A 13,946-nucleotide genomic window follows, 5' to 3' on the forward strand; every position below is an offset into this window, starting at 1 on the left:
TAATAGGACTTATTCTACTTCTTCCCTGATTCTGTTCTTTCCTATCTTGCTCTCTTTCCTAAAGCTGCCTTTTGGACTTTGTCATTTGAGAAATCAGCTCTTTTGATCTCAAATACTTGATTATTCTGAGGAATAGATACCTCATTGCTCCAATCGCCAATATTGGTCACCATATAGGTTTGTGTATGATTTAGCTGAAAAGCAAGCCTTCGATGTGCACTCGGTTCCAGACCTGAAGGATGACTAAGGGTCATCATCTTAGGGACTCCACCAGGCTCTGTCTAACTGGTAATCCTGGTCTTATCTTTTAAACCTTCTTATTTACTTGAGTGAAGGTTTATAGCAGATTCCATTTACATGAAACCATTTATACAGGTTTTGTTTCATTTCATTGATTGCACTCTCCTTAAAGTAGCATCATTTGCCCTATTCCCTGTGTTTCCTGATCACATATTAACCATTCTATATTTTGTACTTGAGTAAAGGCTGCCCTATGATCTTAAATGGTTGATTATTCTGAAGTGGGTATATCATACTGGTGTTATTGCTCCCCATTTGTTTGCCTGAAAACTGGGTCAGAAGGTATGGTAGTTATGTAATCTGGTGTCAATTTGAGAGGATTATGAGTGAATGGGGTGGAGTCTAGCCTGTCAATCATTGTACAGCTAATGAGGCCTCTGTGTGGACATGACCTTCCCCTGAGGATTCTGGGAATTCCTGTATTTCCTCCTTGGAGGCAGGAGACACACTCTCTCGGTGGACTCCCTGTGAGACATCCCTGAGGAGAAGCCACATGGACCTACCCTGATGCATCCAGAGCTCAGGACTAGGAGAAGCCACATGGAGACTCCTGCCAGTGCTGCGATGCTTACAATGCCACTGGATCCACAAGACTTCCCACCCACTGGCCTGTGATTTTCCTGCATTCGGCATCATGGAATATGTTTTGTGAGTCTAAGAGGACTTTATAGATTGGTATCGACATATGGGCTAATATCAGACTCATGGACTTGATCTGTACTGGGTTGGGATGTTTTCTCAATATTCAACCACTCTTGTACGTAAAGTTCTTTCTTATACACATATGAGAGTCTCCCTGGAATTGTTTCTCTAATCTACCTGGATTAAAACAGACGGTGAAGTTTAGTTTCAGATCTGAAGGGTGACTGGGGGCCATAGTCTTAGCCAGTCTTTATCCAAACAGTAAGCCTAGCCTCCTTTATGATTTTGAGATTTGTCCCCTGGTGTTCTACCACTCTACTTAGGACTATCTAATGTCATCTCTTTCAGAGCAGTTGGTAGTGTATTAGGAAATCACATTTTTTAAACAGTTACAGCAGTGTAAAAGACACTAGCACAATCGTAGAGTGTACCTATATAACTGTGAGGTCCAAAATGAAGTAGGCAACTGTCCTAGAAGACTACATCTAGAATAATCTTTCCAGATAGCATGCTTTAAATGGTTCATTATCAAATTAGAATATGTTCAGGAGATGATGATCAAAATGATTCATGCTATAGGAATGATGCCAGGTGTTGGTTATAAGAAGCAACCAATAATGCCAACCTAAATTAAATATGGTGTGTGACAGTCATGTTTAAGAAAGTGAATTACTCAATATCAGTTGTAGATTGAGTAACTGTAATTAGAAGAAGTTAAAAAGAATCATTGGTTTTTTCTACATAAATCCATTAGGAGGGTATTCAGTTGCATGTAACAGAAATCTAGCTAAGCAGGGATTTATTTTTCACAAATAATAAGTGCAAAAATGGTGTTGTTGTTGTTCAATGATATTGAGTCTGTTTTGACCCATAACAACCCAATGCACAACAGAACCACACACTGTCCAGTCTTGCACAATCCTCACAACCATTCCTATGATTGAGCTCATTGTTGCAGTCGCTGTGTCAATCCATCTTATTGAGGGGCTTCCTATTCTTTACTGACCCTCTACTTTACCAAACACGAGGTCCTTATCCAATGGCTAAGTCTCTCCTGACAACATGCCCAAAGTACATGAGACAAAGTCTCACCATTCTTGCTTCTAAGGAACACTCTGGGAGTGTTCACTTCTTGCTTCTAGGGAACACGTCTTCCAAGACAGATTGGTTTTTCCTTTTTGCTGTCCCTGGTACTTTGTATACCCAAGACATCTGCATGTGCAAGTGGAACCTTGAATAAGAGAGACTGTAGAAGAACTGATGCACTGGAATTGTGGTGCTGGTGAAGAATATTGAACATGTGAAAACAGGCATACCAAATCTAGTCCACCTACTAAAAAGAACTTATCTTAAGCCTGAGCCAGCCTTTTTGTTAGAATAAGCCGTGTGAAAGTGCTTGCCTTCAATGATATTTGACTTATGAAAACAGTGAGTCAGTGAAGTTCACCTGAAGAATTTCTCTCTTTCATTCTTGATATGTGCTGTTTTCCCTCCTGTTCAAAAGTCATGCCCTGAACCTCTGGGTAGTGTGCCAGTCTCTCTGGCAAAAAGAAGGAGAAGGGCATTGGTCATGTGAGTACAATCTCTAAAATCCCACAAAGTAAACTTGTGCTGTCATCGCACTGGTCAGCATGGGGCTACATGGTCAGACCAAAGTATAAGGGGATCAGCTGGGTATTTTAAATGATCACACATAACCAGTAAGCCTAGTCTCCTTTAAAATTTTGAGATTTGTTCCTTATCATTACCTTGAAGAAATTTAGAATGCCGTTTGTAAGAAAAAGGGAGAAAATTGATATTAAGGGACCTCCCAAAGTACCTGCCAAAATAGAAAAGTTTTCTCACAGAAAGGATCAAAATTAGTTGTACTCAACTCCAGCTGCACAATAGAATGTGTAGCTCTTTCAAAACAAGAGATTATTCTGCCTAATTCTGAGAGACTCAATAAGAACTTTTGGGAGTCAGACCTGAATATCTCCTAAAAAATCCTTTTGTATGGATATCCTCTTATAAAAAGTGCAATTCTGATTGGAACTTGGGACCACTAATTTGCCACTCGGTGAGTATTGTTGTTTGGGGTAAGAGATGAAACAGGGTATTTTTAAAACTAGTTTATGAATTGAAGAGTCTATAGGAAACATTTTTGTATTTGACCATCAAGTTATTTTTATTTTGAATAAGTTTTTATAAGTTTGAGAAAGTAATGGAAACATGATGGTAAAGTGTTTGCATTCTTTATGAAGAAATTTTAAGGAAAATTCAAAGATAATATGTAACAATTAGGAGATTTTATTTGGTTTCAAAATTTTCAACCTGGTTCCTTCAACCATCATATCTATACATCACTAAATGAACTGTAGGATGTGAACAATGTGTTGATTAATATTTTTCATAGTCAAGTAATGTTTCTTCATGACTATTTAGAAGGATAACTAAATGCATTAGTCCAGAGAGTTGTGAAAGAAGGAAACAAAGCTATAGATTAAAAGGAACATACAACCATTTTATCTTTTCCAAATAAACTCTTTTCATCACACTCTCTTTTTCTTACGTTCAACTTTTCCATGTCCATGGCTTCCTCTGATCCCATCACTTACCGGAAGCAAAATATAGTTTTAGATTTCAACCCCCTCGAATCAGTCTGATATGTTCACCACCTGAATGCTTATGTTCTGCTCTTGCCTAAGTTTAATCTGAAATAGTGATCTCCTCACCTACCATTGCCTTGTATATGGTTTTTGACTGATGATAACCAGGTGGGGTTAGGGTATAAATAACAAGAGTTTCACAGTCCAAAAATTATTTTGCCAGGCAGAAGAGCTTGGTAGAATGCAGAAAGATGAATTTTATAGGGTTCTGAGGTCATGTTCTTGCATACCAAATAGCATTCCAAAATATCAGGAAAGGTTGAAGTATCAACAGCTCATCCTATGTCAACAGAGTTAAATGGCCACTAAAAAACCAAATGGAATCTCACACTGTGCTTCCTCACCCTTAGTTGTAGAAACCCAGAGTACAACATATAGGTCAGATACTCGACAAGGAGTGCTGGAAATTCAGGGATTAATAAAGCAGCTTCTACTCTCCAGGAGTTCACAGTGTGATTAAAGAGAGAGACACATAAACAGGTAACTACACTATAATACAGTGAATATCATGGATAGCTGTAAGTCCAACGGAGGCATCATGAGAGGATGGGGAGGTTCTAACGAATGGACGGTCTGAGGAACAAACAAATCTGTCCTGGCAAAGGTCCTGCCAGCATGCTCCTCAATGAGTGAGGATTCCATATGTGATCAGGAGAAAGCAGGGTATCATGGAGAAGAGTCTCATGCTTGGTACAGTCGGAAGCCTTGGAAATAGGAAGATTCCAGTGAGCTGGTTTGACAGGGTCACTGCAACAGTGGGTTCAAACATAACAATTGCAAAAATGGTTTAAGACCGTGGCTCTCAACCTGTGTGCTGCAACCCCTTTGGGGTTCAAACGACGCTTTCACAGGGGCCACCCAATTCATAACAGTAGCAAAATTACAGTTATGAAGTAGCAACGAAAATAACTTTATGGTTGGAGGGTCACCACAACATGAGGAACTGTATTAAAGGGTCGCGGCCTTAGGAAGTTTGAGAACCACTTTTTAGACAAGGTACTGTTTCATTCTGTTGTACTGAGTCCAAACCAACGTGATGGCAGCCAATAACAAGGGATGTTGAGCCTTGAATTTTGTCTCAAATTATAAACAAGTGTTTTCAAGTTAGACAAGTTCAGGACTGGGAAAGTGCATGAACCATAGAAAACAAAGTCCACAGATGCTTAGGGGAGAGGAAGAACAGTAATGCTAAATAGTCCATAGTATCTGAAGTGCAAACATTAAAAGAAAGAAGACAAACAAGACCAGATCTTTAGATTTTACATGCCTTTCCAAAGAGCTAAAATGCCATTCTATTTGCATGTGTAATGATGAGAGGAAGAAGAGTAGAGTAATGAAAACAACTCTACAAAAATTTAAAGAAAACAACACCCTTTCTATGGATAATTACAGAGGAAATAGGAGGAAGAATTTCAAATATTTGACCTTGGAATGAGGAGATTTGGGGGAGAATAGGAGCAAGCTAACTAGTGTTTTCAAATATTTGGAGAACGGAGACATTAAAAAAATTAGATTTGTTCTGTGTAAAGTCTTGATTAGCAGTCACCATGATACTCTTGAACAACACTTATTGAAAGCTTACCATGTGTCAGGCAGGGTCCAGCACTTATCTACATCAACTCACTTAATAACTGTGACAGTCTGGGGCATCCTATCATTATCCCCATTTCATAGAAACATACCCCGAATCACACAGAGGTGAAGTCAGTTGCCAGAGATCTCAAACTAGAAACATGATAAAGGTACCCAAGCTTTGAACCTCGACAATCTGCCTCTGACACTATAAGGTGATAACATCTGTCACCATCTAGAGATTTGTTTGGAATCTTTAAGAAGACAGAAATGACCCTTATCCTTTCTCTTTCCCTCCTTCTCTTCTTCTCTCTGTCTTCTGGAAATCTATCACATATATCAAACTACCCATATAGGAGCTAGAGGCTACAGAACCCCACAGCTAAACTGTTGAGGGATCAGATCTGGAAGAAGAGGAATTGAAATCACCTTTACAGTGCTCTTGGCTGAAGCTAGTTGTGATTCTGGGGTTAATGACACCGCAGTGAGAACACCTGGGGAAACCAATGGCTGCCTGGGTTACTAAGTGACTACACCTGGCACAGACCTGCATGGGAGTTCTATTTCCTGTGGGCCCTTCAGACCTGCTGACTCCATCAAAAATACCCAACTAAGTGTTCACTCCAGCAGGCACTGCAGGAGCTGAACTGGCTTGGGGAGTGGAGCCAGCATCAGTTCTGCCCAACACATTAAGCTGCAAAATTGCCATTGAGGTTCTGAGCATTCAAACTTTATTGACCATGAGAAGAAGGGCAGTAGAAGCAATGTGGTAGAATAACTGGAGTGGGGGAGCAGACGCTAGGTAGAAGAGGCTCAATTCTCAGACTTATGAATGGAGATTCATGGAAACGAACCATTGCTTTCCAACAAAGCAAAGCCTGGTCCTCAAATTGATGCACTGTGCACAAGGGCTCACTTTCTAACCTGGTTCTCGGGCATTTGTTCTTAACTCTTATTCAAATGACTGCTCCATTTTGCTTATAGGGATCTTTAGGAATTGATCCATTAAGAGTTAGTTTCCTTCCTTTTCCCTATACTTGAAACATTGTGAACTTCCCTCTCTCCCATGATGCCTTATAAAAGAAACTGCATGCATGGATATGGGAGATAGTATATGTAATGCAGTATGTAGTATTTCATGTATACACACCAATCCAATGTTCTGTTTTGTTCATTCCTTTGTGCTGGTGCTCGTAGTCTTAGCTTTCTGCAGACACTTCTGAGGATGTTCTTCAAGTGTGGATACCTATCAAGCACTAGCTTCACAAACACCATTTGTAAAATGGTAGCATTGTTTATTTGAAACTTAGAATATTTTTAGCCATATATATCTACTTCCTGCATATATATATTTCCTGTGTTTATATATATATATATTTCTTGTATATATATATCCTGTATTAGAGATGTGGAAACTAAGGTCATGCAGAAAAGGCTGCCTTATCGAAGTCACGGAGCATAGTTTCAGCCCTAACTACAGGTTGCAACCCTGTGAAATGCTCTGGGAAATGCTGAATGGAGGTCTCATCTTCTAGAGCATCTGGTTTGAGGTCTGGAGTGAAAACATTGCTATTATTATGAAGCAACTTTGACGATACTATGGTACGGCAACTTTGAGAATCACTGGCTTAGAGAATGCTTCCACCCACCTCCTGAGGACTTCCCTGGCTTTTGAGATAGGATCAGGGCATATAGAATTTCCCTAAGCTGCTAGATTTGGAAGAATCATGAGCCCATGAGAAAGGCAGTTCTCGTAGATAAGAAAAGTTATGGCAATGCAGATAGAAGCAGGCAGGTAGGCAACCATCCAAAACTGTTCAAGGTACTAGGAAGAGGAGTGGCTGTAGGACACAGCATAAGCACAGGGGAGGCTGTGCCTTTTCTGGGCACAGAGAGCTGAACACACAAGTGGAGGGAATGAAAGAAAGTCATGTTCCACCCACTGGAAAGTACAAATGAGAGCAAATCAACTCCTCTGGGAATGATGCGCTTGTCTGATTCCAGGAACGTATATGGGTGTGATGGACAGGCAGCAAATAAAAGGGGGATCATCTTAGATCTCGCCTGAAGTGTTAACCTTTACAGAGGTCCACTGAATAACGTTTGCCTCTCCTAGAGCAGCTGCCGGGGCTAATGCTTCCCTGGTCTTTATCCTTTTGACCTTCCAGTACTGGGAAGAAGGTAGGTCCCCGTGGAAGTGGTGAGATAGGGTGGCAGTGGTACCAAGAACCAACCAGTCACATGAATGACAAGATAAAAGGGAGACCAGTTCACAGGCAGATGAACTTAACACCTGCTTGCACCCTCCCACGTACTTGAATTCTTAGCTTGACAGTCCCTCTTCACATGCTCTCTTCTTAGCGTAAAAGTCTGCTTCCTTGTTGGTTTGTTTTGCTATTTGCAAATGACTTACAGAGCTCCTCTGGCAGGATTTCTGTTTTTCTTCTTGCAAATAAAGAAAAAGCCAGTCTTCTAACATGACTGCAGTGGGGGAGATTCTGTGACCTCCTGTCATGGGAAAGGGGAGAAAGAGAGACGAGGAAAGGGCTGGGCAAGTAGAAGGGAGGGCAAGAGAGGCCGCAGCAAGCAGGGTGGAGAAGCTGGGCAAAGCAGCACAAAGAGGCAAAGATAGTGGGAGGGAAAGTGACAATGTCATGGATACCCAATCGTGACGATTCTGCAATCAATGGCGACCCCGGTCTCCTTACTGGGGTGGCGAGACTCATCCCGAGGCTTGGGGGTTCTGCCTCCCTTGGAGTCCACTGTGTCATGTTTGTTCCCTGTGAACTGGGGAGACAGACCCTCCCCTCATCTTTCTAGGCGAGCCTGCAATGAAGCATAGCAACCCGTGCCAGCTTGACCTAGATCTGTCAATGGATCAATTATTTTCCCCACGGAGCAGAAGGAAAAATGAAAAGGGGGAGAAAGGGGAAAGGGAAAAAAGGGAGAACAGAGAAAGGAGGGGAGAAGGGAAGAAAATCAGAAAGAGGGACAGAAAGAAAACAGAAGAGGAAGGAAACTACAGACACATGCATCTTTTCAGTTTAAGCACAAAATAGCAAGAGCAGGCTTAATTCAAGTGCTTGCTGGAATAAAGAGCTTATACAATTTTCAGGGGTTCCTGGCCATAAAACAAAAAGTAAAGCTTTGCTCCCACCCATTGTCAGTCCTGATTAGAGCTCTCGATTTCCCTCAAGTCCTGCATTCAGGCCTCGTTTACCCTACATGCTTCGTCTGCTATGCTTTTTCTACCCTGCATTGCACGTTGAGAAAGGAATAGAAAGGCATGCTCCTTCTAGAGCCCTTCGGCCCTCTCATTGTGTTTTCTGAGTATGAACCAGAGGAGAGTTGCACCACATCCCATCTTCAGGCCACAAAAGACCTTGAGACAGATCAGCCCATGGCACTGCCCCATACCATCCAATCGGTGTACCACCTATTACCTTATTTCTATATAGTTTCAGTTTTTACATTTAATTTGTTTTACTGAATTTCAAATGATGACAGACATAAAGTAAATATGTAACAAGCCAATAGAGCAGAAAGAAAGCAAACTGCATAAATACAACCGATCTCAGCATGGAGTTTCACTTAGCACCACATGGTTGGAGTGTTACAAGCATTAATGAGTCCTTACAACACCCAGGGGAGTCGCTCCCCAGCCTGGCAGGCAGGTGGGGAGACAGTCTCACAGAAGGAAAGTTGGTTTTTGGTTTTTTTTTCCTACAGAAAACATAAGACTGTGTAAGGTCAGATGTATACATTCCCCATGCACTGTGGCCTAACTCTAAAGGGCATGTGCATAGGGGGTTGGAAGGGCTTTAGCACCTCTGTGGAGGCCAGATCAAAAGTAACGCGCTCATTCGTAGGCCGAAGCTAGCCAGGAGCACCAAACCCAAAAGCTCAGAGCAGAGCCAAATCCCAGACCCGAGAGCTTCTTCTACAAGTGTTTCCGGCACAAGTGGACAGCCAGAGTGAATGCTGTGTGTCTGTCTTGCATTGTGATTCAGAAACTCTGCTACATCTTAGAGTATCAAATCTTAAGAAGATCAAGGAGGGTGCGCTATACCCATTGAGGACCAAGTTCAGGACCCATTTGCACTATCTACAGGAAAAGCAAAAACCAACAACAACAAAAAACAAAGCCCAACTTACTGAGAAGCAGAGAATTAGAAAGGACATCTTGGGTTTGTCCTGGGTTTTAGATGTCACAAACAGGAAGCCTTTACCCCAGACCTAGCATTGGGCAAGGCTTCAACCCAGCACCGGTTTACAGGCAGCAAGACTTGTTCACTGCTGGGACTTGGCAGGTTCACTTGACCCAGTGTAGGACAGATGAAGCAAAGTTGAATTTATTGTACTGGACTCACCGCTCCTGGGATCTACCCCAGGTCAGCATCTCCATGCTTGGGAGATCCGCCCCATTTGGGGAAGCTCTGTGGCTACTCTTGGGCTATGTTAATGAGTACCCGTTATGGCCCCATCAGCCCAGGGTCCTCCACACAAACTCACTGTTTCATGGTGCCAGTACACATTGTGATGGTCAGATTGGGTGCCCCATCGCCAGGAGACCTACCCACTACAGGCCAGGAACCCAACATTTGCTGTGAGAGGCAGGAGATGGGCTGGTCTGCTAAGCTGAGGGGGCTCATATCAGTTCAGTACAAAGGAAAGTGTTGACTTACCCTCGTCCCCTTCACCTTCCACATGGCCCGTGCTCTTGTCTCAGGTGTGCAGGGACGCAGGTATAAAGTGTGAGGAAGGGATGGGAGACATTTGGAAGGGAACGACAGGAACTGAGCCAACTGTCTCAGAAGGTGTTAAAAGGAAAGATTATCCTTGGAAGAAGGGGTTGGGTTTCTAGAAAGAGAATGGCAGCAATACAGTAGTCATCCCTTCTGCAGCCACTCAGTGACAGAAGGTGGGTGGTGTGCTCAAAGGGCAGTTGCTAAGCCAGGTTCCTTGCTCCCATCCCCAGGAAAGAGGACAGGCTGCTTAATCAACCCTGGTGCCACTTAGGGTCAGAGCCCTGGGGAGCTAATCACCCTCCCTCTCACCCGCTACAGGAATCAGTGCTGATGCTCTGGAAACTCCCTCTCCGCTAAGCTAAGCTGGATCATGGTTGCTGGTTAGGCTGGGGGAAGGAGCGGCTCAGGACAGTTCCATCATCTGGCCCTGGCACCGGTCACCTTTTCACGAAGCAGCAAACACAAGAAGTCGCAGCTCTAGAGAGAGCCAGCTTAAAACAAAAACAGAGGCGAGGAAAAAATCGCCTTGGAATGTGTGCTGCATTCTAACGAGTCCCCCCTGGGTCAATGCAATAGGGGCGGATTATTGCAGGCAAGACCTGACTGCCTCCGTCATTTTCTAAGTTTGACAAGGGATAGCTGGCAGCCTCCCGATTCCTTCCCCTGAAAGAGAAAGCAGACAGCACCTCTGCCGCTTCCGAAGGGCATATGATGCAGGGGGAGTGTCTTTTGGGGTCACTGTGCCTTAAATTGGACAGGCGGTGTTCTGTGATGACACACGGAAGCAGGGTCAGAGTGGGATTGAGGTGGGCAGTGCATACCCAGTCATTGTCTCCTTTCAGGCTTTAGCAGAACCAGAGGAGGAGGTCGGAGACACCCCTGTTGCCACATCCCCACCCCCAAATCAAAACAGGATTTCCCCCTGGAGACTTGTGCAGCACTGCTTACTACTCATCTATTCAGGGATGATCCAAAGTCTGAGCAAATATTATGCTTCCTTGCATTTATTTCTAATGAAAAAAAAAAGTCACGTATGGTAATTTATATGTAAATTCAGGATGGCCCTGGGCCTCCTGGCACACAGCCAGTGGGGCTGTTGATGGTAGAAGTTTGGCTCTTGTCTTGGGTGTGATGCCACTAGATGGAAGAGGCCAGAAGAGATGAGCGTGGTGGGCTCTGCCCCTCCCCACTCTGAACCCTGCCTCCTTAGTTTACATCTTGGTTGTCAGCAGGATAGAAGGTAATTTTCTCAAGGGGCCTGGTCGTGAACTTAGTTTCCCTGCTGCAGATGCTAGGTCTCTGATCTCACCGAGAGCCCCTGTACATCCCCTTGTGCTTGCACTTGCACGTGCTCCAGCACACACACAACCTATGCCTCACACACCCCATACTGCTGGTTACATAAGAGGAGTTAACCAAGGAAGCCACCAAGTTGGCGCCTGTCACTCTTACACCGCCAACACCCCAAGGGAGGAGAGAAACCATGAACCTCCTGAAGGTTGGATGTAGTGACAAGGATCCCTATCAAATTCACCCACGCAGGCCTCCTCCTCAACTGCCCCCCCCCCCCATTCCCTCTTGTCTTGCTCCGTGAGCCACAGCCAGCAGTCCACACATACTTAACTCTTCCCAACCTGGTTCCACAAAAGAGCCACTGCCATCTATCTCCAGGGGACTGTGGCATCACCAAAGCCAAACTCAGACAAGGAGCAGAAGATTAGTGCCCAGGGCTTAGCAGAGGTCAGGGAAACCCTAAATTTCAGCAGGGGAAGAGGATGCGGTGGGTGGCATGCTCCCATCCACATTCATCTTATCGTAGTGAACTTTCCCTGGGGATACAACTGAACCCCCTGAGGCACCGGTTCCAGGCAGAGAGCCCTGCTGGACCACCCTGGGAAAGTTTCTTTGCCCACCTCAATCCCTGTGAGTTCAGAGATATTTTATGTGAACCAGAAGTAGATGCCCCTGGCCACCACACACACACACACACAGATTGGGGGGCGTGCAGGGTGGGTAGGAGCAAATAGACTAGTGGTGACCATTGCTGCGGGGCTGTCCATGCCGTAAATGGACTTAGATTCCCCATGCCCCCAAACCAAGCACTGCGAACAGGAAAGCACGCACGGGGCCCCGCGAGCCCGTCCCTCACGGCAACCCTCAGGCTCTGCTGCCTGGACAACAAATAAACAGACAATTAACTCGTCCTGCCTCACCTTTCAACTGAAAAACAGCACCCCCAAATTTCAGATCCCGGTGCTCTCCTGTCTTCTCATCGACCTGATTCTCCACCAGTACCCCCCACACCTCGTCAAAACTCAGATTGTGTCCACCCCTGCTGCAGACGGAGCATCCCTTCAGGTAGAGTCCAGGAACATACTCTCCGGCAGACCCCAGCTTGCATCCTCCCGTTAGCTCCTTGCAGAAGCCTGGCAAGTTTACCGGCAGATATTTAAAGTTTCCTATTGTATTTTCTTCCCAGTAACACAGCAATACATTAGCAACCCCAGTGCCCTTTGAGCCTGTAATTTCCCCTGCTTACATGTGTGCCCTGTGGTGCATGTGTGCAAGAATGTGTAGTAAAAGCCGGGAGACCAGCACACAGCCACGTACCTAATGGAGCCAGACACATTTTACTTATGCATATACATCCCTCTGCTCCTGAAGCAGCCAGAGCCACATCAGTATTCTCAGCCTAGGAGGGAGAAGGAAGTCCCAGCCATGCTGTTTCAACACTCGCTCCTCCACCTGCAAACCGCGCAGCCGAACAGACTTAGGGAGCCTGCGAATCATATAAAGCACATTGTACAATGCCTGGGTCTGCTTTAGGCAAATCAATAACAAGCTCTTACCTTGAAAGAGAAACAGCGCAGCCAGCCCTGTGAAGATTGCCCAAGAGACAGAAATGTGCATTTTTGCCTGGGTGCTTTTCATGGTGTTTTCTCTTCTTCTTCTTCTTCTTCTTCTTCTTTTTTGTCAGGCTGGGTTTTTCTTCCTTTCGTGCCTGACAGATTGCGTTGCTCTAAGCTCAGGGAAGGAGATTTAAATCCACTGTTTTGCTGAAGGACACCACAAGAAAGCCGAGGGTGTGAGAGTGTGACTTCTCAGTAATTATATCCACTCATACTCTGGCACTGAGACACATTGTACAATCTGGCTCTGGACAGCCCTCCTACAAGCTGCAATCATTGGTTCTAATCCAAGGATTGACAGAGCTACAACACACGCGTGCAGGGCACACACACACACACACACACACACACACACACAGAGGAATCATTTACTGGGCAAATCTGGCTAGCTGATTAAAGAGACAGAAGCCTGGAGAGAGAGAATGATAAATGCCACTTTTCCCCTTACATATTACTTTCATTTTTTAAAATGACAGTCTAGGAGCCCCAAGCACTAAGGGGGAGGAGGGGAGAGCAATCCCCTCTCCTCTGGCATTCCCTGGCCTCCTGAAGTCAAATTCCCTTTGCACTGAACAAATCCGATTACTAGTAAGTAACTGCTTACAGGAAATTTTAAAGGGACATTTTCATAGTCGGGAAAACTTGCACAGATGAGTCAAATTTTATTTGTTGATATCTCTTTTCCCTGTGATGCCATGTCCCTCAATGACAAATGTTCCCCTTCTCCCCTATTTCATCTCTTTTTCCCAATCAGCCCTCCTGCTTTGAACATAATAAATAACTTTTAATTCTTTTCTCCTGTCATCCTTGTTTCAGCCACACCTGTATTCCTCCTATTTTTCATTCCTTTTACTTCCTAATGGCATTCATGTGTACAAGATACCACAAAAAGGGTTTGGGGTTCTGAGATTTGAGAAGAGCTATAGTCTGAGTCTGCTGACTATCCCCAAAAGCGAACAAGGAATGAGTTAATTTGAAGCATCTTATTCAATCTTTATGCCCTGTTAAGAAAATCTAAGTCCCGGTGGATTTCTATTGCAACCAGACAGATGTAAGTCAGATGTGCTGAAGGCTTCCTGAGTGTGAGACTGTGTGTACTTCTAAAACCTTACAGGGTAATACACATC

General features: G+C 44.3%; 1 protein-coding gene across 1 annotated transcript in view; it reads right to left on the reverse strand.

Annotated features, from left to right (window-relative positions):
* NTM (neurotrimin) overlaps positions 1-13,068 on the reverse strand; it is a 1,335,738-nt gene extending 1,322,670 nt beyond the window's left edge. Inside the window, exon 1 of the mRNA XM_004714205.2 lies at positions 12,760-13,068. Coding sequence (XP_004714262.1) covers positions 12,760-12,841 — 82 coding nt within the window. The 5' untranslated portion in view covers positions 12,842-13,068. The remainder of the gene's footprint in view (positions 1-12,759) is intronic.
* Between the last annotated feature and the right edge of the window lie 878 nt (positions 13,069-13,946).

The sequence above is a fragment of the Echinops telfairi genome, unplaced genomic scaffold (genome assembly GCF_000313985.2).
Source record: "Echinops telfairi isolate 266 unplaced genomic scaffold, ASM31398v2 ScPeMD7_5592;HRSCAF=6446, whole genome shotgun sequence".
NCBI lineage: Eukaryota > Metazoa > Chordata > Mammalia > Afrosoricida > Tenrecidae > Echinops > Echinops telfairi.